The 23,737-nt window shown below is 44.8% G+C and overlaps 1 protein-coding gene across 1 annotated transcript in view; it reads right to left on the bottom strand.

The window, feature by feature from the left end:
* Window positions 1-1,418: 1,418 nt before the first annotated feature.
* LGR5 (leucine rich repeat containing G protein-coupled receptor 5) overlaps window positions 1,419-23,737 on the bottom strand; it is an 829,784-nt gene continuing 807,465 nt past the window's right edge. Inside the window, exons 17-18 of the mRNA XM_085652528.1 lie at window positions 6,595-6,678; window positions 1,419-3,677 (exon numbers count right to left, since the gene is read on the bottom strand). Coding sequence (XP_085508654.1) covers window positions 2,590-3,677; window positions 6,595-6,678 — 1,172 coding nt within the window. The 3' untranslated portion in view covers window positions 1,419-2,589. The remainder of the gene's footprint in view (window positions 3,678-6,594; window positions 6,679-23,737) is intronic.

Genomic DNA, 23,737 nt, shown 5'->3' with positions numbered 1-23,737 from the left:
CCTTTTCTGCCACTTTAGCCATGTATGGGAGGAGAGAGATGGGTCGGAGATTATCCATCCTGTCCCAACTGAGATTAGGCTTCTTTTGGAGTGGAAGAACTACCGCCTCTTTCCAACTCTGAGGTACATTTCCGGAGCTGAAAGAGAGATCTAGAACTACCTACACTTGACCTACCTGACTCCCCATAGACTACAAGTCATTTACGGAGGGAAGCACCTGGCTTGCCCGATATATGATGAGCTGGATGCAGGATTCAAGCACATGACACGGGAATGCCTGGTATCACAGAACATTTGGTCAGCCGTTATTTCTATACTTAACACCGCATTGGGACGTTCTCTACCTTGTGTGGCACTGGTGTGTCTTTTGGGGTTGTTTCCCAGGCCCAGGGCGTGAATGGTTGGCACCAGATTTATAGATCTTGCCGTGATTCTGGCATGTCGACGCATAGCCCTGAGTTGGAAGAATAGGATAGGCCCGGCTGTGGCAGCATGGGAAGGGGTTGTTGACATCTGGGCTAGGGCAGAGGAGGGAACCATGCTGAGGTAGAATGCCAAAAGTGTGCGGTGCAGGCCATTGACAGAGCAATGTGCGGAGGTGCTTTGGGCATGAGATGCCCGCCACGTCACATCACCTCCTACTGCATTGATGGAGGATCTATCGCTGCAGATGGATTGAGGAACCATTCTTGACAGGTTGCGGGCTACCCCTGCTGATTCACTGGGGCAGGCCATTGCATTTATTGAGGCTTGCGCTGTCTGTTCCCCCCCTGCCCCCTTCTTCTTTGCTCTTCCTCCTGCCATTGGCTGGATTGTTGTGCTGGCGGCACCGGATTTCCGGTGCTGTCCCTTACACTCTCCAACTTATGAAACAACAAGGTGACCTGTTTGTTAGTTGTTATTTTACAGCATCATTACTCATATGATTTGTATGTGCACATATGTAGGGATCTTTTTGCTTGAAATACCATACTTACTGCATGGGGGCTAGCAACCCTGTCTCACGTGTATTTGAAGCGTTAGAGAGCTATGTGATGTGTGATTGCTTGCTGGTGGGCATATAGGAGCCTTGCCACGAAATGGGGGCAATTTTTCTTACTCTGCTGCTTTTTTATTCACACATGTCCGGTTGTAAGTTTTCTATTATATATGTGACTTGGGTACCTTTGTGATGCCGTGGTTGTGTTACAACCTTTTATGCTATATGCCACACAACCTCTGCTCACAATGTACATGTTTGTATTGTATTATGTAAATGCCAATAAAAAGATGTTTAAAAAAAAAAGATGTATCCATTATTTGGTCCTTTGTTCCATGGCACATTCAGGAGTAGCTGCTCTCTAAAAGACATACCGTGTGCACGTAGGCATACAGAAACACGTGCTTATTTGACGATAAATGCTTCAATACAACTAATCATTTTTTTTGTGCAAATTTTATTACAAATTACACATATTTCGGAAACCAATAGAAATGCAAGTATATAATCTATTTACATTTACTACACATTTACATACACCAAATATACATAAGGGGGATTTAGTAAACGGTTGAACAGAAAATTTAAAACGTAGCAAATATCTTTTCGAAACTGTACAGAGTTTTGTTATTTTATGTTAATTAATCTTTTGTAATAATAAATACAAGTCCTATATTTACATCTTTTTGTTTTTAAACTGCCCTTTTCTGTCATCTCCGAGTCATAACATAACGGCAAATCATGTCAAACAAGCTTTCAAAAATAAACATGCATAGCCATTTATGGTGCTCATTATTTCAGAAAAGACTTCCAATGGTATTGCTTCCACGAAATAGTTATTCTGATTATTTGAAACAACCCCTTTTGTAAAAACAAAAACAAAACTCAGCACACTGTACACCATGCAAAACCCCATGGATGCACCAAGTTCATATGAGACACTGGTGTGCAGTTAGTTACCTTACGCTCAGTTTCAAGAATCTTGCTCAAGAGTCAACAAGCTGTCTGCCTTAAAAGCCTCGAGGGTGGACTCAAAGAGCCATGGAGCCTGGTTTACTTGGCACAAGATGTGCCCAACTTATTCTCTCGGGCACAGGTCAATCAAAAGCCACGTGTGGTACTTTTATCTATTAAAACTGTTAATATTTTAGAGATATGTTGTATAGAATGTACATCCATTGGTGATCATCGTTGCCTTAAGTACAGGGCGTATCCACCGCCCGAATTGTGTCCAGCTTAATCCGCTCGGTTTAAAGCGAGTGGGATTTCGGAGAACAAACAGCAGTTATAATATGTTACACTATCGATAGGGTACCTGGAGCTGAAAACCACCGGCTGGTTTACTACCTTGTTATCAGCTCAGCTTATGATCATTATCAACTCCGTTTTGTGATCCGATAAAGAAACGTGTCAGGATCGCATAGATTTCGGAGCCGGCTGTCAACTGTCCTGCCCACCCCAGCCGCACTAGAACTGATGTTCAGTATAGAGGCGCTTACATGATAGTGATGCATGCTGTAGATGTGCGCTTAAAGCCTCCTGGTGAAATGCCGCCCACTTATTCGAGGCTTGTTCATTTTGTAAACCTGAAAGTGGCGCCCCCAGCGATCCTAGCGGCAGGGCACAGGGGACATTGCTGGACGCGTAGAGTTTTCAGTCATTTGATTGGACAACGGCTTTGATAAACTAACAGTCAGGTCATATGATAGGCTCCCGCTTGAAAACGTTATTAAAGCTTGTGTTGAGTCGCAAGACTGTTTTTCAGCATATTCAGAGTTAACTGAAATTAACCTTCTGTGGTTAGATATTTTCCCCAGCTGAGTTTTATTTCGTATACTTTCAAGGTCTACTTTAAAATGTGGATTGAACAGTATGTAAAGAAGAGGGTTGAGAGATGCTGGCAATGGCACTGCCACTAAAAGCACTGACTTGACGACTTCCGGGCTGATAAAAGTAAGATTCAGTAAGGAGGAAAATGATAAAAAGGCGACAGGGCAGTAAAGAATGCAATTTGCAAATAGAAGCAAACCTACGTGTTTCACCATAGAACAGTCCCAGACATTTTCCAGATCCGCTTTTTCCAAACTACAGTACAGTTTTGTGTAGGCGACTGTCATCAAGAGAAAGCAAAGCGAGTTCAACAAGACCAAAGCCACCATGAGACCCATGGCAGAGGGGTCCCCAAAAGGCAAGGGTAAACAAAGCGGGGAAATCCCATATTGGCTGAAAGTAAGAGGTGGAACCAATGCAATTACCAGTGCCAAAATAAAGGAAGCCAAAACTGACAATTTCACACAGACTAAAGTAGATTTTGTTTCAAATTTGGCAGCACATTTTACAGAATTGCCACGTTCCAGCGCTGCCACTGTAAGTAGGAAGACAGATGCCTCCGAAGCAAAAATGAAAATAAACCCTGTAATCTGGCAGCCAACCCCGCTCTCCCACCATGCACCATAAAGAGCAAAGCTGCCAAAGGTTAACATATCCAAACACGCCAGCACCCCACTGGACAGGCCCATGAACATATTGACAGCAGCTATCAGTCCAATTAATAGTTTTATGGAAGATACATAGAAGAAGGATCTGAAAACCGTGGAAATCACAAGTGCATTGCAAACAACGGCCAATATCACTACGGTCCAGACACCGATTCTGATAAACCAGCTCCCAAAGAGGAAATCGCATGGCTTGAAGGGCCCTGTGAAAGAAAACACAATTAGATTAGTTTGTTTTAATGGATGCATTGAATTCAACAATAGTCACTGCTTTATTATTTTGAGTTTACGGTGAATATTCGTAGGCTGGTAAAATCTTTTGAGTTTGCTACCTAGATGTTTTAACTGTGCATTGCACTATGGTAGTGTGACTGTTCTTTGCCATTTACCAGACTTTTTAACTATAATGGATGTTCACTCCCTTCTGTTCTAATCTTACTCCGATTGCATCATTTCACTGGGAAGATCCTATTGCAAAAATGTTTTCCAAATAATCTCATACTATTGACCAAACTGTGGCACTCTTTATGGTACAAAAGAGCAGGAGGATATTTTCTTCATGTATAGCTTTTGATAATGCACTGCTTAACCTCATAGAGTGCTAGAGGCGATATGTACACTCTTCAGGTTGCAGTGCATACATTAGAAGTTACATTTTTTAAGGCTTAAAACAAACATTGGCATCATATGTACATAATATGGTTAGAGTGTATATTGTGTTGTACAGACAAATCTAGATTTAAAAGAGATGAATTATGCAATATAAAAAATATCTAGATTTGTTAGATATGAATGATAAAATATCAATCATTTGTAAACAAAAAAAGGGAAATCTATTTGCCGTGGGGAGGGAGGGAAGAGTTCCTAATTCATTGAGAGCTTTTGAGACCTCCCAGTAATTTACGGAAACAAAAATAACAATGGATATTATCTAAGTGCATGGTAGGCAGGCAAATAGGGGCAGATTTACAAAAAAGTTGCGCAATGCAGTGCATCCCCCCGCGAGGCTGGGCTGCGTTGTGCAACAGGCAGAGAGCAGGAGAACGCCATATTTTTAATGATATGGCTCTCTCGTCCCCTTTCCCTTGTGCCGGCGCTGATTTCGGCAGCCGTGCGCCATGCACACACCTTAGCGCTGTAGCGCTAGGGTGTGTGCATGAGTTTAGCATAGGTTTTGTACAGGAAGGATAACCTTCCTGTCCAAAATACTATGCTAGACACGAGGGAAAGCTTTTCCCACTTTGCATGCCTGCTGCACAGTGGAGCACGCATGCAAAGTCGGAAAAGGAAGGAGAAATGAAAGCAATTCTCCATCCTTGCACCTAGTTGAAAAGGGCGCAGTTTCTTACGCTAAACTCAATCTACTGTTTTTAGTAAATTGGCTTTAGTGTGAAAAAACTTGGGTGGTTGCATGGGAACGCCCATGCACCACCCTTGGCAAGGCCCCACGGCGCAAAGTAATGCGAAGCAGTGCAATGCTCTGCTTCGCATTACGTTTACATTATTTCCAGCACTAAATAAGTTTAGCGCTGGAAAGTTAATTGGGAAAAAAAGATTTTGTGCCATTTTGCGTCACTTTTGTGACGTGAACACGGCACAAAATCTTAGTAAAATTCCCCCATGGACTACATGGCCTCAGCCATGTGGGCTGAAATCATTTGTGTTTGATGTCACAGGGTCCATCCTTCTGTGACTTTGCAAAACTGGGCCAAGTACAACCCCTTCAGCACTTGGGGCCAGATGTATGACTAGTTTCTGCTTGCGCAAACAGGTTTGTGACCTGTTTGCACACGCAAGAACGTACATGGCCATGTACAAACACTATTTTGCGACTCGCAAAATAGTCTTTTGTGACTCGCTATTAGGAAGGGGCGTTCCCTTTCTAATAGCGACTCTCTAGCCATGTATGAATGTTTTGCGACCGCAACTGCGGTTGCAAAACACTCGCAATTTACCGCCCTCTTCAAGAGGGTGGTAATGGAGTCGCAAATGGGAAAGAGGTCCCTTCCCTGTTGTGACTGGCTCTAAAAATATTTTTTAAGGGCAGGCAGTGGTCCCAGGGACCACTACCTGCCCTTAAAAAATTAAACAAAAACGTTTCATTTTTTAAAATTTAAATACAGCCCGTTTTCCTTCAACGAAAACAGGAGGCATTTAAAAAAAACAACTGCTTTATTGACTCCCAGACATGGGTCTGCTGAGCCCAGCAGGCCACCATCCCGGGAGGGCCAGCCGTTCCCAATGGGGTCGCAAATTGCGAGTGGCTCATTAATATTCATGAGCCACGCATTTTCGACCCCATTGGGAATCGCAATCAGTGTCTCTGACACTGTTGAACATTCCAAATTGTGACTCGCAATTTGCGACTAGCAATTGAGTGCAAATTGCGACTCGCAATTTGGAATGGTCGTACATCTGGCCCTTGAGTCCTAGTCATAGCGGTGGCGAACGCACTTTCTTGTTAAAAAATGGTGCCTCAAAGTATTTTATATAGGCTGAAAACATACACAGTAACTTCATACACCAATGCAGAACTTGTGGAAACATGGATACGAGGTGCTGGATAGGATGCATGGAATGATCCTAGATTTCAGCACAAACCAGAATTCTTGAAAGTGCGTTTTGAGTTCGTCTCGAACTACAGGGTACTAAAGAGCAGTTATGGATTTACGATGGATCTCATGATGAAGAATAGGTAAACTCTATATGCAGTTATTCATGTTAGTACTAGTAATCACTTTGTTCGGGTAGTAGTAGCCAGTTATGCCATATCAGAAATATGGTGTTCTGCATGGTGGGTTTGGGAAACGAAAGGGGTTTGTGAAAAAGTGTTTATCTAAAGCAGATAAAATTATTACAAGGAGGTCAATACTTGTCCTTTGTATAGTATCTAACATCCAAGAGTGCAATATATTGATTGGGACAGGATTTTTCTACCATATGTTGGCATTGTTTTTGCACATACTCACATTTCATGGATTGGATTGGGAATCCTATCCACTGCTCATACCCTAGCATGTCCCCATGATATGCTAATCTAGACGCTACTGGTTTAGCAAACTAGACATGCATTGAGATTGAAGCTGTTTGTACAGGCCTGCATCAGTTTATAAAGTTTACCTGGCGGTGGTGAACACTGGACATAATGATGTGCTTTTAGATCTTCATCAAAGTCAACAAGAAAATCCTCGAATTCACTCTCATCTACATTGAAAAAGAAACTGCAGGTGAAAATGTCTTCCATTTATATTCTTTTTAAAAAAAATATATATTTTATACATATTCTTTTAGCTTTCATTAGATTGTAATTATAACAAGATATGTCTTTATTTCATCCTTAAAGTGTTGCATTCTGTTGATATTCCATTACAGGATTATGATGGCATGCAGCATAGAGTAAAAAACACAGATGCTAGACTAGTTAACAACAAATATTGAATTCTCAGACACATTCACAGCTGCAAATTACATTGTCACCATCACATTAATCACTTGTTTCTTATAAAATGCAGAGCAAACTCACGATGTTCTCTTCAAACACATTTGGAATGTGACTCAGAACAAGTAGCTTACCTTCAGTTATGCTTTTTCTGACAAATATTCACCTGCATAAGTGTTGCTCACCTTTCCAGTCCCCTGGATGGATCTGGAATTTTTTCCAGCACACACAGTACTGTTCAAATTCAAGCTCATCTGTGAGGAGTTACAGTCAGGAGTTACACTCATGCTCTGGGTTACACTCATGCTCTGGGTTGGGGATCAGAAGGGCACTGGTTGGTTTAACATCAGATTCAGCGTTGTGGTGACGGACAGGAATTCCAGGTTGGGGAGCTGGACAGTCTAGCACCTGCCTCTGGGGTGGTGATAGAGCAGGGCTTTGGATTGCACTTGTTTGAAACCCTTTCCTAGATGGCAGGATCCTTTTTGTAATACACATCTAGAATAATCTCAATGCAATATGGCGTCCACCAAGAGGCATCCAACGTTCTCCTTTCTGATCTGGGTTATGAGTGGCAGTGACTGTATAAAAGGCCACGAATAGAGAAGCAAACTCCGTGGCAACGATGTGATTTTCTGCTCTTCTTTGCAGTTCGTTACCCAGCTCCACGGCCAGACTGGCCCTAGTGGGCACTAGGAGTTTCCCCGTTGGGCTGCCAGGGTGGGGGCCGGTTTTAGACCCCTGGGGGGGCTGTTTTTGTTACTGGGGTCAGTTTTGCAGCATAGCTGCAATATCAGCCCCTGCAACAAAAGCGAAAAGCGGAACAACGTTTTCCAACCAGCACTCACCCCCCACTCCCCTGCCGGGGCCAGCCGAGATCTTTGCCAGGGCCGTTTTTGGGTCCCAGTCTGCCCTGCCCTGCCCAGCTCCGCTCTTGCTCACGTTTGTTGGTTTCCTCGTGTCCATTTTCTTTTGTTAGTCCTGGCTAGAATTTTCGATTGATCTTGATGCTTTATTACAGCTTCCAGTAGGACCAGTTTCCTTCACCTCCTCTGGGCCTGCAGTCCCCAGGCCTCGTAGAGGTAATATTCACCTGCCTTGTTCTGTGATAATTGCTTTATTTTTTATTTAAGCACTGTATTAAATTGCTGTTGCCATCTCCTGAATGTGTACCCATGTCCTAGAGTGTCTCATCTGTCCCTGTTGAGCGCATGGTACTGCATGGATGAATGCAATCCTGCCTGTACTGTACCTCACTATTCTCCGGCATCACCAGCGCCTTCCAGTCTACAGGCCTGAAATGTCACGCCTCTCACATACAGTAGTAAAATGCTGCTCAGTTTCAGATGCCCAGCTAATTTGAAGAAGCAGCATTCCTCTGCCCTCCCTACTCCTTGACTGGCTATTACTGCCGTTCCGTTACTGTGAAGTAAGCAACCTGCTCAAACTGCAGTCTCTTTTGCATGCTACCGAATGTACACTTTATCACAAAACATAAATCTGAAATTCTTGACCTTATCTCTGGCCACCAATTCAATGTATTGATCATGTTTGAAACATTGAATTACAATAGTTAAAGTCTGGAGATCACCTTGGTTGTCCCATTAAACTTAGCTATCTTTCATTTTAATTGGCCCAATAAGATAGTGATGGGTGGTGGTCTTGCGATAATCTGTAAAGATAAACTTGCTGACATCCAACTTGAGTTGAAACCCACAAACACAGCTGAAATATTTATTTTAGTATCTTTCTATCTCCAATTTACCTCGTAACTTCTGTAACGTGTCATTTTCTACCACCTGCCATGGTCCACAACACATTTAGGCCTCCTTGTTGCTCAGTAGGCTATCTCGTTGCAATGCAGGCCACTATCTTTTGGTTAAGCAGAAACAGCATTTCTTGCTCCCTTTATCTCACACAGATAATCCCAAAGCCTATGCTTCTAGCTGATGACAAGCTTCATTTAGAGGGCCATTTAAACACTGGAGGGTGTCTTGTGGTCCTACAGAGACTATGTCGTCCCTTACCATGTTGGAGCCATAGTTAGTGACCCCCTCTGTTGGGCGTGGAGCTCTACTAAAGTCTTCATTTCAAGTGCAGATGTGGTGGTTGCAGTGAACGATGTGAACTTTGCCAAGTGGGCACGTTTGTTGCACTTACATTGCACAGTATTTTGCTGACAGACACAAACCCCCGAAGTGGAGATTTGTTACTGGAAATTAAAGACCAAACAAAATACCCTAAGGCAGGGAGTATTTTCTCTGCATATCAGGGTCATTGATTAACTTTGAGCAGTACAACAGAATGTAGCTTGCACACCTCACTTTATGTAGTTTATATACACCGTCAGTCCATTGAAAAATATCAAATACAAATTAGGGCTTTTCTACAGACTATTTGAAATCAGCACTTTTGTCTTGGCACTTTTTAACTGGCGACCACGTAAACACTGGTTTCAATGTTAGCGTGGTTAATGCAATTTTATGTAATATTACCCAGATGGGTGGACAGTGTAATTGTTTTTAATATATATTTATTGAGTTTAAAAAAAGGTACTTATAAAGATTTTGTAATAACATAGAGGTGGTAAACCTTTCGTCTGGCAGCAGGACGTTTTATTGAAGAAGTACACACCACAAACCACCACGAAATGCACAAGTCTGCTGTCAGCCACTAACAGCCTAAACCTTCCAGTACAGTTTCAAACCCTAAAATTCCACAGAACACTAACCACATGAGTGAGCAGACTCGTGGAGTAGAATACTACATGGCACTTTTCTTTCACAAAAGAAAATATTTAAACGACCAAACAATAGAACTAAACATATATAATTATACACCCAAAAACCTAAAACATACATAAAACAAGCAAAATAATAAAGTCATGCATGTCAACCTTGAATGATAACATGCTCTTTCCCTGTAACCTGTAACCATAAAAGGTTTACCTCAACCTAACAAGACAACTCTTCCACACAAACTGATAACTGAATGCTTCTCTGTTATCATTGGAAAATCTGACCTCCTGATCATGCCCATTTTTTTATGGTGAGGCACCATCTTCTAGCATGACCTTTTCAGAGTGGTTAGGCCCAGATGGGGAAGCACCATGCTTTAGCATGACACTTTGAGAATTGTTAGATCCAGAACCAATCTTAATTACTTTGGCAACATTCCACTAATAGTGACCGTTAACTTGAACAGCACTCACACATATTTTATCCACCATCAAAGGTTCAGAAAACCTCCCCTTTCCTTGAAAATGCAGACTTTTTTAAGCAGGCAACATCTCCGACAGCAAAGGGATTAACACGGACATTTTCTTTTCGTCATAGTAATATTTTTGCTTAAATTGTCCATACTCATTATTGTTTCTTACACATGAGTCTAGATCCCCCACAAAAACAATCTGCTTTAATCACTTAGACATACAAGCAGGTTTGAATTCAGTGGTAGGTTTTCTACCTCTCAACAACTCAAAAAGGAGAAAGATTGATGGAAGAATGTAAGGGCATATTATCAAGAAACGGCGTTAAAATTATCGCCACTTTAGCAGCAGAAAACTGCCGCTAAAGCGGCGATAATGGGCTTGATAATATGCCCTTGAGAATTCCCATAGAAGCCCATGTTCTGGTGTCAACATGGGCTTCTATTGGAATTCTCTGCGATAATTTTAACGCCGTGCTTGATAATATGCCCCGTAGTGAGGTTCTATAAAACCATAAAATAGTTCATACGGAATTGTACACAACAGAACTATACACCAGTGCCCAATGCATACATACATTCACCTAAAACCTGGTTTAAACATTCAACTAGAACATTTGTCTGAGGATAATAAAGCACACTTTTAAGATAACTAACACCACTCATCTTAAGGAACTACTTAACTTCTGATGACACAAATTGAACCCCATTGTTAGAAACAAGTACTTGCTAAAAACTCTTCTCTTATGAAAACTTATGAATCTGGTTTACCAATAAAGTTGGCATCTGGAACACCTGGATTAATTATCCACAAACACCAGAACAAAAAGAGTGCTGTGGTAGAGAATTAAATGGGCCCAACAAATCAATACCTAGTTTCAACCATGATCAACCATGATCCTGGGGGTAATTCAATGAGAGTCAATGGGGAAGTAAATAGTTTAAGTGCTTTGTTACTACTTGAACATATAACACATTCCTTAACCAGAAGATCTATTTCCTTGTCCATCTGTGTCCACCAGAATGTGCTGCATGCCCTGCATTTAGTGAGTGTCCCCCATGCCCCTCATGGGCACCTTTCAATAGCAGCATTCTAGTCTCCTCGAGTGGAACCAGATTGCCCAATCTCATAATCAATCCATCTTCTTATGAAAGCTCATTAGAAATCTGGCTGAAAGGCTGCAGCACAGAATTAAGATTCTTGTCTTTAGGCCACCCTTTCTTGATATACAGCAAAACATTATCCCAAACAGTAGCAACTCTCCACTTTTCTTCAGAACATGCACATATTCCTTCAACCTCCATGGCTTCAATCATATAAACCTCCCCATCATTGTCATCCAGCTCGAATTCACTCACTTCACTTACATCCCCTTCCTTATTTATTGTAATTGTAATTGCATTTACATAGCTCTTAATACCCGTGACGAGTCATCGAAGCGTTTTTCTGGTGAGTAGCACGCTACTCCTGAACCCAAAAAGGATTAGTGGTGAATTAATATAGGGAAATATGAAATTATTTAAATTTGAGCGGTATACATGTTAGTCGGTTATTTAGATTGAAAAGGATAGTGGAGAGATAGAACAGGGAAGGGTTGGCATTTATATAGCACTTGCTACCCCTGATGAGGTGTTGAAGCACTTTTTGGCGGGTCTCGTGCTACTCTGGAACCTAAACAGGATTAGTGGGGAATTAGTATAGGGGAATATGAAATTAATTTGAGCGGTGGAATTTGTGAGTTTGTAATTTGTATTGAAAAAGGATAGAGGAGGGATATAAGAGGGAAGGGTTGGCATTTATATAGCACTTGCTACCCCTGAAGAGGTGTTGAAGCACTTTTTGGCGGGTAGCACTCTCCTCCGGAACCCAAACAGGATTAGTGGAGAATAAGTATTCGGGCAAAAGAAATTAATTTCAGAGGTGGACATGTTAGTCTGTTATTTGGATTGAAAAGGATAGTGGAGAAGAGGGAAAGGTTTAAACATTTTCTATTTTTTTTTTTGGAGCTCATAGCATTTCAGAGGTGGTTCGGGTGAGTAAAGGAGAGTTGGAGGGGGGAAGAGTCAGTGGGAAGGGTTTAGAAAGGCTTGTTTGGGGAATCTTTTTAAGACCACCCTCACCAACTTCCAAACCCATGTCCTGCATAATATTGATATAATCCTCCCCATTACTGTCCTTATTAGAGACATATGCTATTTTCCCTCCCTCACCTTTGGCAATCTGACACACTTTTGCAAAATGTCCCAATTGTTTTACACAGTTTACAAAGTAAATTTTTGGCAGTGAAAGGTTTTCTCCCTTTAATGTGGGTCTGATTATCACATCTAAAACATACATTAGACTGATTGAAAAACCAGTTAGTTTGACTTAGTCTTTTACCCTTGTTACAACAGTTAAATGAAAAGGATCTCCTAGGTCAAAAAAACGTATCATCTAGCTCTCCAACACATTTTTGTGATGTTTCAATACTTTTAGCAATTTTAATAGATTCTTTCAAGGAGGGATTGCGCAGAATGAGAGAAGCTTTAACAAATACTATTGTCAATACAGTGACTGAAAAATTGGTCAAAAACAAGTTTATCACAAAAAATTTGCAAACTGGCACTCTGCCACTAGTTTTCTGAGTGCAGTGATGTATGTATCTACACCTCTACCAGCTCTTTGAACCCGTTTATAGAATTTGAGTCTTGCGACAACCAAGCTTGGCTGAACATCTAATCTATTTGAAAGTTTCTTGAAGGCCTTTTGAAATTCATCTAACTCCTCACCATGAGGTAACGCCAAGTCTGGAAGATGTTTAAATATTAATCTACCTTCATATCCAAGAGATTGAAGCAATAGATACTTTTTCCGTTCTGGTCTGAACCTTGATGCGCCACTTTCCCCCATGCATATATGTGTCACACACATCAAGCCACTGTTTCCATGAAATAGGTGGTTCACCCAAAGCTTCAAGAAACTGGGGTGGTGGATTTACAGCTTACATTGTAAGAAAACAAAAAAAACTTACACTGTTCAATTTACACAGCTGTTGTCTGAATAGACTAACACAATACTAGAGGTGTGTGCAGTCTTTACAGAATACACTGTTCTGACAAGAAACTTAAATTTATAATAACTTTTAGAGAACATGTGAGCATCAACACGCTGTGACCAGAACACTATAAATAAGGTAACTGATGACCTTCTATACTTTGCTGTCATCAATAACAACAAATATATGTATTTACTTTCAAAATGGGTTTGCACCTCACTGTGTCCAGAGTCTTTCAATTATGGTGTGTGCATCATCGCACTGACATATATGCTAGCAGCACAATTCTAGCCAAATTACTTTTGCCAAGGTGTGCACATTACTGCATAATATGTGCATAAAACTGGTAAGAAAATGTGGTCGATCTCACTGTGGTTGCGTTCCACCATAACAAGCTTTTCTCAGAAAAATCAAGTAATGAAAATGCATATCACGTTTGTCTTGACATGCCGAGTCACGCTTCCAAAGGGAGCTGTCAAAAGAAAAGAAGGGCAGATGCTCAACTGGAATGTGTGTTGCTATGGAAATTGGGGTCACACAATTGGGCGAAATCCTTGGGACGTCCTGACAAAATCCATGGGATGTCCTCATGTAGGTCACTCCCATTCTCCCATACTGGGTATGCCTCCACTCTGTGCTGAAAAAATAGAATGACAGACACCACAATACGGTTCAACCAGAGTGAGAGAATACAGCAGGCCGAAATCGTCAAAAAAGTAAGCAATGATGCCATAATCCTTAATACCAGTCCCTGTCGATAGAGACCAGCTGAAACAACTACTGAAGTAGAGCAGAGTCGAAGCTGAAGACGCTGAAGTGGAGAGGACGAAACCAAGTAAGCAAAAGTTCTTCTTCTTTGGGGTGGTTTGATGCTCCTCTCCACAATTTCCATATAATAACGTAGTTGCGGTAAACTGTTTGTTTGGCAGCAGGAAGTTCTACTTTAAGACGTACATGACACAAACCACCCCAAAGCACACAAGACCAAAGTCAGCCACCAACTACCCAAACCTCCCAATACAATTTCAAACCCTAACATTTCATACAATATTAACTACACAAGTCTTCTATATAGTGAGCAGACTCATGTGGAGTAGAATACTACAAATTTCTTCTAACCCTGAAGAAGTCATAGGGCGATGGTTCAATTGACGAAACACACGTTGACTGGAGGCTGACAAAACTTCAACAAAACTCTGAAAGAAAGCACTCATTATTAATGTGGATATTTGATTTTTTAATGGACTGACTGGATAATAAATACTGTGATAACATGATGTGTGCAAACTAGCCTCTTTTCATTATTTAGGAGCTTAATTACACCTATATGTAAGAACTTTAATGTAATATGTTCTCCAACAGCTCTGCACCCATTCCAAATATGGTACTTGTTGCTTAAAAAAATTGTAATGCAATTAATGAATGGGGAAGAAGGTGTGCGCTGTAATTACCCCAATTACCCAATATATGTCTTTGCCATTATGTGATTTCCCAGCCAGGGATAACGATGCCAAGTATAGCGGTCCTAGGCAGGGAAATCTAGTGAAAGTCATCTTGCCCTAAATGGGGCTGGGCCACAATCACTATGACCCGGTGGGCCAGTGGTGTACACGCTGTCAGATCAAAGGTGTGATTCAATGGAGCCATCTGAGGCGTTGGCAGTGCAAACCTGGAACTTCCTCCACCTCTGAATGGGGCAAGGCAACCACTGATCTACAGCTGTTCCTGTGCTCCACCAGGCTTTACCTATTCTTCCTTGGACTTTACCTCATTTGATGAAATCTCTCAATATAAAGCTCCTCCCTTGATGTGGGCAGATCATTTTCTTGTTTCATTCAGTATCTGCTACCCTACTAAGAAGGCTGTATTTCTCCCCATTTCCAAAACAATTGTGAGGTCAAAACGACCGCAGAAATTCTATCCTATGTCTTAGAAATAAATTGTTTCACACCAGTGCGAGATTTGTTTTTGTGCTTTGGCTGTAGGGTTTTGATTGTTACTGCATTAGAGGACAATTCACTTGCCTAAATACTTTCGCTATACAAACCCTCTAATACTCCAGAGAGCTTGCTACATGTAAATGCATGTGAAAACTGTTTAAACAGGAATGGCACCTGGACTTCAAGCAACATTTCTAAAGACGTACGCTTGGGCTCTCATGTTCTGTAAAAAATGCCATTCGATCAGCTTGGCTGGCAAATTATGCCTCCTGCATGCTGACTGGTAATGACTTCTACTGTGAAAGGTCTCATGAGTTCTTACTGGCTCTACCACTGTCACTTTATCTAGAGATGAGGTGCATGATTCTCTTTCTGGCTTCTTTCACTCTAGCATTGGGTACATTTTTCATTCTTTTTTTCCCTTTCTTCGTTAGGACTAGAACTACCACCTTTATGATGCCACAAATGTTCACAATATGCAATATGTCACTTTAGACACTAAAATACATCCCTTCTTCTGGTAATACTGGATCTCCTCCTGATCCATGCCTGGTCTTCATTGGACACATACCATAATATGGTCGGCTCTGACAAATCAGTGCAATACCATCCTCCGTGCCCGCAGAATGAAAACAAGATTTAGCTATATCTTATTTTAAGAAACTAAACAATGCGGACTCTTCCATTTTCAACTTTTTTCCCCTTGTTAATTTTCGCACCAGTGCATTCAGAAAATATGTCAACCATCAGTTGTCTCCCCTCATTGAACCATATGACCTCCTGGATGAAGCCCAATTCAGTTTCCATCCTCTCAAAGTCTGTATGTCATTGTGGTGGTTAGATACGTGTTAAGAATGACTCGCAATCAATATGGCATTTGACACAAGTTTTCCATCTAAATATACTATCCAACTTCCATCTTCTCTGGTTTTGATCCAAGGGTCTTGTATGAATCACCTCTTTATTTATAAGCTAGGCACCCAGTTTCGTCAGTCTGGAACCTCAAATTATTTTTTTGAAAATCCTTTGGCTCACCAAATTAATAAAAACATGAAACATTTTTTTTTTAATTAGTTTGCAGTTTGCTAGTGTATCATTTTGCCTTGTCTGGACTATGAGCACCCTCCTTACTGTGACTCCCTTGTTACTTGACCTCTAGGTTACATTTCTTCCCCAAAACACCCATCTGTTTAATTCTAGGCCTTTATTGCCACTCGCCTATCTCTACTTACGCGGTTGCACTGCTCCAGCTTCCTAACAAAAAATGCTTGGCTTTCAAAAGCTTCAGACTTTCATAGAGGGCAGTCAACAGAAGCAATCAGTTTACTGTAGGAGTAGATATAATCATATATTCTATCCTGCACCATGTGGTCATCTTCAGCTTTATGTCTTACTGACATCTGTAGGTAGGGCTCTTGTAGGTGTGTGTACATTCTCCCATCTCTCAGTTGTGGATCTTTCTCCCTGTTTTGCCACATTCGCAACACAGCGATCGGGACGTGAAAACATGGCTGTTTGCAGCCAAAATCTAGAAATCAATCTCATACTTGAAATAAACAGTTAGTGAAGCCCAGCACAAGAGCACCCCTTTAAAACTTCAAAATGATTCAATTCATTTATATAATGGACCATCCTGCCTGACTATTTCTTATCTTAAACAATTCCAAAGCAGCATTATGAAAAGAGTCTGTGCTGAGTTGATCTGTTTAACATACCGAAAAACTCTTTCTTGACTAAGCAGTAATGTTTAGTGAATGTGTCGATGGAGGGTCAAGTGATTGCCGTAGAAATTGTTAAAATATAAACACCCTAGAGGAGTCTAGATGCACCAGAAAATCCACTGGCTGAATGAGCACTAAAACCTTCAGTGACTTATTTTCCTGCCAAAGGAAACCATCTCTAATATACATCTATCCAACCTTTTCAATTGGGTTGCTTACAAAAGGCTTTTTTAGGTCTCGCCTGACCCAGTGCATGCGCTGGTCTGGCGAGACTTATTGAGAGGGCTCCAAAAAGTGCTACCAGGCCAGCCTAGAGCTACAGTGCATGTGCGCGTGCACCGTGCTTGACCCGCGATTACTTTCACTTTCGCGGCCGCTTTGATGTTTTATCGCAATCGCGATCACTTTCGGCCGCACGGCCACTTGTTTTATTTCCCCTTAACTGCTTATCTTGCACTTTTGCTTCGTCTCCAACTTTCCCGCTATAGCACTTATGGAATAAATTTACTTTTTGCCACCTTTTGACTGTATCTTGAGTGTAAAAAAATGTAATGTTCTGCTAATACCCAAACACAATTTTCTTATTTGCAGCTCCTACGATTTTGTACTTCCGTCTCCAACTTTCCGATCAAGTCTGTCCGGTTGTGGATGATGAAGCACAGGAGTGCCGCTGACCGCGGCCCCCGCAGGGGGCCACTCGGCGGTCGGCGCCTTAGTGGCCCCGGGGCCCCGGTCACCCCTCCCCACTCTCTCCTTCGGGGGGGGGGGCAGGGACTCAGACTGGTGCCCCCCCTCCGTGTCAGGGCCGGAAGTGACGCGCAATGCGCGTCACTTCCGGGCCCAGGTGTGAGGGGGAGGCTATTTAGCCTTCCCCCACCCTCACTGGCGACCTCTTTGTCGCCCACCTCGCCTTTTTGCGGTCGCCGAGCCGTCTCGCGTGGATCATCGTCGCCGCCGCCTTTTACGATATACTTGTGGTGAGTTGCCGGATTGCCCCCTCGCCCCGGCCCTGTCCCTGGGCAGTACCAGGAGACGGGGCCCTGTGGTCGGAGTACCACGGGCGGGGGGGGACCGTGCACGGAGCAAGGCTCGTGTTTTAAATTACGGGAACTTGCGAGGGGCTTCGAGATTTATACAGTATTCAAGAAAACTTGAACCCACAAAATGGATTCTACAAAAAACATATCAAAAGTTTCAATACACTCAATGCACAGCTGAGAATGTGAGGTGGGGCTATATGTGAAAGAAAAGGGGGGTATAGAAATACAGCATTTATGCTCCAACGTGCGATTGGCCGGTTGCTCGTGGGTCTCCATGTCGGACATACTTGTGTGCTGAGGTCCTCAGGTGCTTGTCCAAGATCAAACGTCGTGTTTGGTTTTTGCCAAATGTGGACAATTAAGTGTGTGTGACACAGACATAGTCCTATGAAATGTGGACTTCGCTGCGTTTTTTCAGAGATGGCTCTGTTTGTGCGAGCTCAGGGGGCTCGCTCAGCGCGGTCACGCTGCGCCCCACCCAGACCCCCCCCCGCCAGCGCACTAACAGCCCAGGAGGAGCGGTGTACAGGGAGGTCTCTACCTGACCCTTCAGAACCATCATTCAAAATATGTGAACTGTACCGGAAACGAAATTAAACCCGCATGCTATGTAGAAATGACAGCGTGCGCAAAAACGGATTTAAAAACGTCGTTTTCGCTGTAAATTTCTTGTGGGCAAGGGGGACAGGGACGGACACCGGAAAGGGGAGGGGAAAGCCGTTGCTCGTAGAAAACCCTCTCCAAACGAGGCAGAATGTCACTCCTGGTTTTCAGACTCACCCTTCCCTCTCTGTCTGTGGAATCAAGTTCACTCCAAGACAGGAGCCCAGAGCAGTTTCGTAAGTGCCATGTGGTTCCGCGTCAAGCATGGCATCTGTCCTGGGCTAGCTGAAAGAGCCACAGCGTCGCACGTAGCTTGGAATCACATAGCATGAGCTTTCCGCCTGACCTCTTGGAATCATATAGCATGAGCTTTCCGCCTGACCTCTCTGTCAAACACACACATGAAGGATGTGAAGTCATTCTGCCTTCCGCCGTTCCTGCCTTCTGAGTTAGACTCACTTTACGGTACCAAAACCAAACTACAAATCCCATAATGCAAGACCCTGCAGGCTAGAATGCCAGGGACTGGCCGACATCATAGTGCCCAGCGCAGTACCAAGAGTGAGATCGGAGTGCAGTACAAGGACTAAGACTAGAATGCAGTTATAAAAGTGAGATCACGGTGAAGTAATGGAGTGAGATCCGAGTGCACTACTAAAAGTGAGATCAGGGCGATGGTCGCGTATGACTCTGGAGAGAAATCTGATCACAGAGAGCTCTGCAGTTCTTCCTGAAGGCCAAGACGAGCTCTATAAACACTCCGAAAGCAATAAACGCAGAATCCTGTTTTTTACAGTTCACTTATACCTCCCGGAGGAAAGCGAAGCAAGACAAACACACAAAACGTAATGCGCTGGCAGGGCAGGCGGGGGAACCCACCCGCGACTAATTGCCGGTACATTGTATTTCATGCAATATTGAGGCGGCAACCTAAACAAAGGCATTTGTGCGCAGAAATGCCGCGCGCGGTCGGGTCACCGGCATGGGATCTCGTGGATCTTTATCCCGGCAACCCCCCCCCCCCCTCCTGGTTCAGCAATCCTATGCAGGGGGATGGTTTAAAGTGCACAATCTTGATTGCGCTAGGAGGATTGATGCATGGGGGGGGCATGCGTTGTGCACGGTTGTATGAGCATGGAGGGCTTACGCCTCTGTACCGATGGGCTGCGCAGGTTCCGAGGTGCAAAGTCGGGAGTGGGCGGGGTCCGGCGGCTTCACTGCCACCTCTGGTGCAGGAAACCTTGGGTTCGAGCACGCGTCCGCATCCTGTGATTCTGGGCAACTGTCTCAACCGCACCGTGCCTGAATGTGTAATGTGAACACGGCTATGTTAAAATGCCCCAATAACTTCGGGTCGGGTTTGCGCTATATAAGTCTGCGTCCGGTGATTCGGGCAACTCTCTCAACCGCACCGCGCACCGTGCCTGAATGTGTAATGTGAATACGGGCTATGTTAAAGCGCTACAATAACTGTGGGTCGGGGTCGCGCTATGTAAATATAACAGGCGGCATGCTATGCTACACACGGGGGCGGGGCTCGCGAGATCGGGGACTATTCACGTGCCCCGATGTGTCATTTAAACGGTAATTAGGATCGGGGACATTCGAGCGGGGGATAGCGGACTAAGCCCCCAGTGTCGGAATGCGTGTTTTGAATACGGCGCTCATTTAAAGCGCTCCAACACCTCCAGGTCGGTCTCGCGCTGTATAATCAGGTAGCCTGTAGTGGCTGGCTGCCGTCGGGCACGAGAATTTGGCGCATCACCTTCCTGTGTTCGTGGGCAAATCATTTAATTATCCCTGGGAGTCGAGTTGGCACCGGGTGTAGGGACTGTAGCTCCAATGGCAGAACATCTGCTTAGCAGGCGGCAGGTAGCGGGATCGGTGCCCGCATGCTCCCAATATTAAAAGTGGATCGCCTTCGTTGCAGTCACTAACTAACCACAATGTGGATTGCGGACTGGTGGCAGCGCGGCCGCCCAGGGGGCGCGAACGCAGGTGGGAGCTTCGTGGCTGCGTCCACAGCCTGTGATCAGGGGCAAATCACTTATTTTCCCCTGGTAAGGTGTCCCATACACTCGGGCGACCTCGCGTGATGATTACCAAAGCAAATAATTACTAGTTGAGCATAGAGGCGCGTCTAGCACCTGTTACCCCGTCCCTGAATGATTAATGTACAGACGGTGACAATGCAGGCAATTGTGTGACACGGTGGGGAGCTCCAGCTCCATCTGCATTCGTGGTGCGCCCCATCCTCGGTGATTTCGGCCAGTATGACACCCCCTGCTCCGGAATGGGCGGTGCTAGTGCCCGGCGCTTTAGGGTTTTTCGCGCACAGTACAGGTTTGAAGGAATTTCGGTATTCCACGCGGATGGGGCGAGCGGGGGCAAGGGGTAGGCGTTGTAACCTGTGAGTGGGCTGTTGGTTTAGGGTAACCAGTTCCGGCCCGCGGGGTTGCGTCCGCATTCGGCCATTACTATACCCCCGCACCTCACTGGATAATCGGGTACGGTGCTCGTGTTATCTGGTACACTCGATCACGTAATATTGTATTTTGAATTAAGCGCCCAGTGCCTGGATGTGTAACGTAAATAGGGCACTCATGTAAAGCGCTCCAATACCTTCAGGTCGATCTCGCGCTATATAAATATGCAACATGTAATTGCGGGCTGCCTATATAGGCAGATCCATGATACCAGTGCATGCATTGCTCGCAAGATTTTGCTCCCATATACTCGAGCACGTAGGAGACTAGCGTGGGTTCACGGCCCCAAAACACCAGCACTGCACGGCTGGGAGCTGCCTGGGTCCCCGCTGATCGCGGGAGGTGCAACACATGTGGCGCTCCCTGGTTAAGGTTCTCGCCCCCCCTCCCGTCGGCTACGCTGCCGTTGAGGGTGGGGGGGCATGCAGTGGGCTGCGTGCGACAGGCGCAATGGACCTGGCACGGGGATCGTTTAGTATGATACGAATCTTGTAAGCTCCCCGTGCTTGAATGTGTAATGTAAAAAAGGTGCTCAGGTAAGGCGCTCCAACACCTTCAGCTTGCGCTATATAATTATGCAACATGTATTGCTGGCTTCCTATAAGGCAGATAAATAATACAAGTGCATGCAATTTTCACATACGCGATTACGGGCATTAATAAACCCCCCCGCACCTCAATGGAGAATCTGGTGCGGTACTCGCGCGGTTCGGTCGGGGAGCGGGTAATAGGGTATGAATGTCGTAAACACCCCCTGCCTGAAGAGGTAATATAAATACGGTGCTCATGTTAAAGTGCTCCAATGCCTTCCGGTCAAGTTCGCGCGATATAACTATTCATCATGTAATTGCAGGCTTCCTATAAGGCGGACACATGATACCAAGACATGCACTGTCCACATCACGCAATTACGGGTATTACTAATCCCCCCCCCGCTCCTCAAGGGTTAATCTGGTGCGGTGCTCGTGTGGCCGGGCACGGCGATCGTGTTATATGGTACGAATCCCCTATTCTCCCCGTGCCGGCTTGTGTAAGTACGGGGCTCATGTTCTGCACTCCCAACACCTCCGGGCGGGTCACGCGGTGACTCTGGCCAGATAATTATTATCCACGTGCCTGATGATGTATATATATACGGTGCTCATGAACGGCGCGCCATTACCTTCGGGTCGAGTTCGCGCGACATATAAGTGCTAATTACAGTAAGGGTCGCGCAGTCCGATCCTGACCACACGTGACCACGTGTCGCTCGTCTCCAACCTTTTGCTGAAAGGGGTTTGGGTCGCTTGTCATTGTTGTTGTCTCGTTACCCACCCCCATTGCGTACGGCCTCGCCCTCCCAGGTGCATCAGTCCTTGGGCAGGGCGGACCAGTGTGGGGATAGTCCTAACGTAGAACTGTCATTGCCATGTTAGTAACAGTTAAACACGGGTCGCTGCCGACAGTCTAAAAGAGGTATGCTTAAGCCCGCAACTTGGCCCCGCCAACATGCTTATGTGGGCCGCCTTCAACGGTCACTGATATGGGGAACTCACACATATCTAACTGTAACCTAGACACCCGGGTGGGTGCCTAGTCGGGCAGGGCAACGCAACCGAGATAGAATGGTAGTTATTATCTAATGCTAAAGGAAGTCTGGATTGAGCCACTAGATGGGTTAGATATGGGTGCAGCTCAGCGCCCCAATCGCATTGAATTCGGGGACGCACTGACATAGCGGCAAAAGAATAAGTGGTCACCACATAGCGCATCACTAGGGCCTACATCACGGCACAAGGTTACCGGCGTGATTGTCCAAGTGGTTGCGGGTGCGCCGCTCGCGAGCGGATTGCAACCCGTGGTTTACCTCTGTCTCAAATCGACCGATAGTTCATGGTTAAGCCGATTGGCCTGCAGAACACTGAGCTGGGCACCATAACCAAGAGTGAGGCCTGCACGAGGAGTAGCTGAAGGAACCATATAGGAATAGGTCCAGATGTACTTTGGGGGGCATTCCCCTGCAACCAGAGACAGATTTCGGGTTGCTTCAATGAAGACCTTCCACCCGGCTGGTGGGTGGTATGGTTGTTATATAGCAAGTGTGCGGTCGTTCAAAGTTTGGTAAAGACCACGTAGAGCCCCAGGGCATCAGGGCATTATTGACCGTGCAGCATTCGCTACGTTCAGGATAGGGCCGGTATTTGCACCAAAGTTTCCGGTTGGTTCCCACAGACTTGTCTCCTCCCAAGGTTATCGTCTAGGGGTAGAACGTGAGACTAAGGGGGCATTGCCTGCTTCGGCGGCACAAATAAGCGATAGCTACGCCGGGATGGAGTTACCATGCAGGTCCTGCCACCACTGGGTTCCCCCCAGGTGATGGGATCAAGTTAGGTGGGACCGCGAAGTCTACGGTTCTTGGGAAACTTCCTGCAGTAGGGCATTCAGCAACAGATAAGGTACCAGCGTGTGAGTATCAGATATCTGCTTTCCAGCAGCACCGTGCACTGGGAGCTCACGCGTTGCCCTAACTCTGTGGCCCTCCCACAAGGGAGCCGGGTAGCAAAACAAGTGAATAGGCTCCTTAGGCGGGCCTCTGGCCTTCAGCTGGGTGTAATCACCATCAATTGGAGAGAGGCCCAGGTAAAATTGGGCTTTCCGTAATGCTTGGAGGACCATTGCGGTTGGTGGCACTCCCCACCGGAATCACTGGTCGCGTACGGCAGCTGCAGGAGACTGGGATCCTGGTTTACGGACACTTTTACCGCGCTATGGGTGCTGCTGTCCCAATACCTGGGGTGTCAGCGGGGCAAACA

Source organism: Triturus cristatus, chromosome 4_1 (assembly GCF_964204655.1).
Source record: "Triturus cristatus chromosome 4_1, aTriCri1.1, whole genome shotgun sequence".
NCBI classification, from domain to species: Eukaryota; Metazoa; Chordata; class Amphibia; order Caudata; family Salamandridae; genus Triturus; species Triturus cristatus.
Note: the sequence above shows the minus strand (reverse complement) of the source record. Positions and strands in the feature narration are given on the sequence as shown.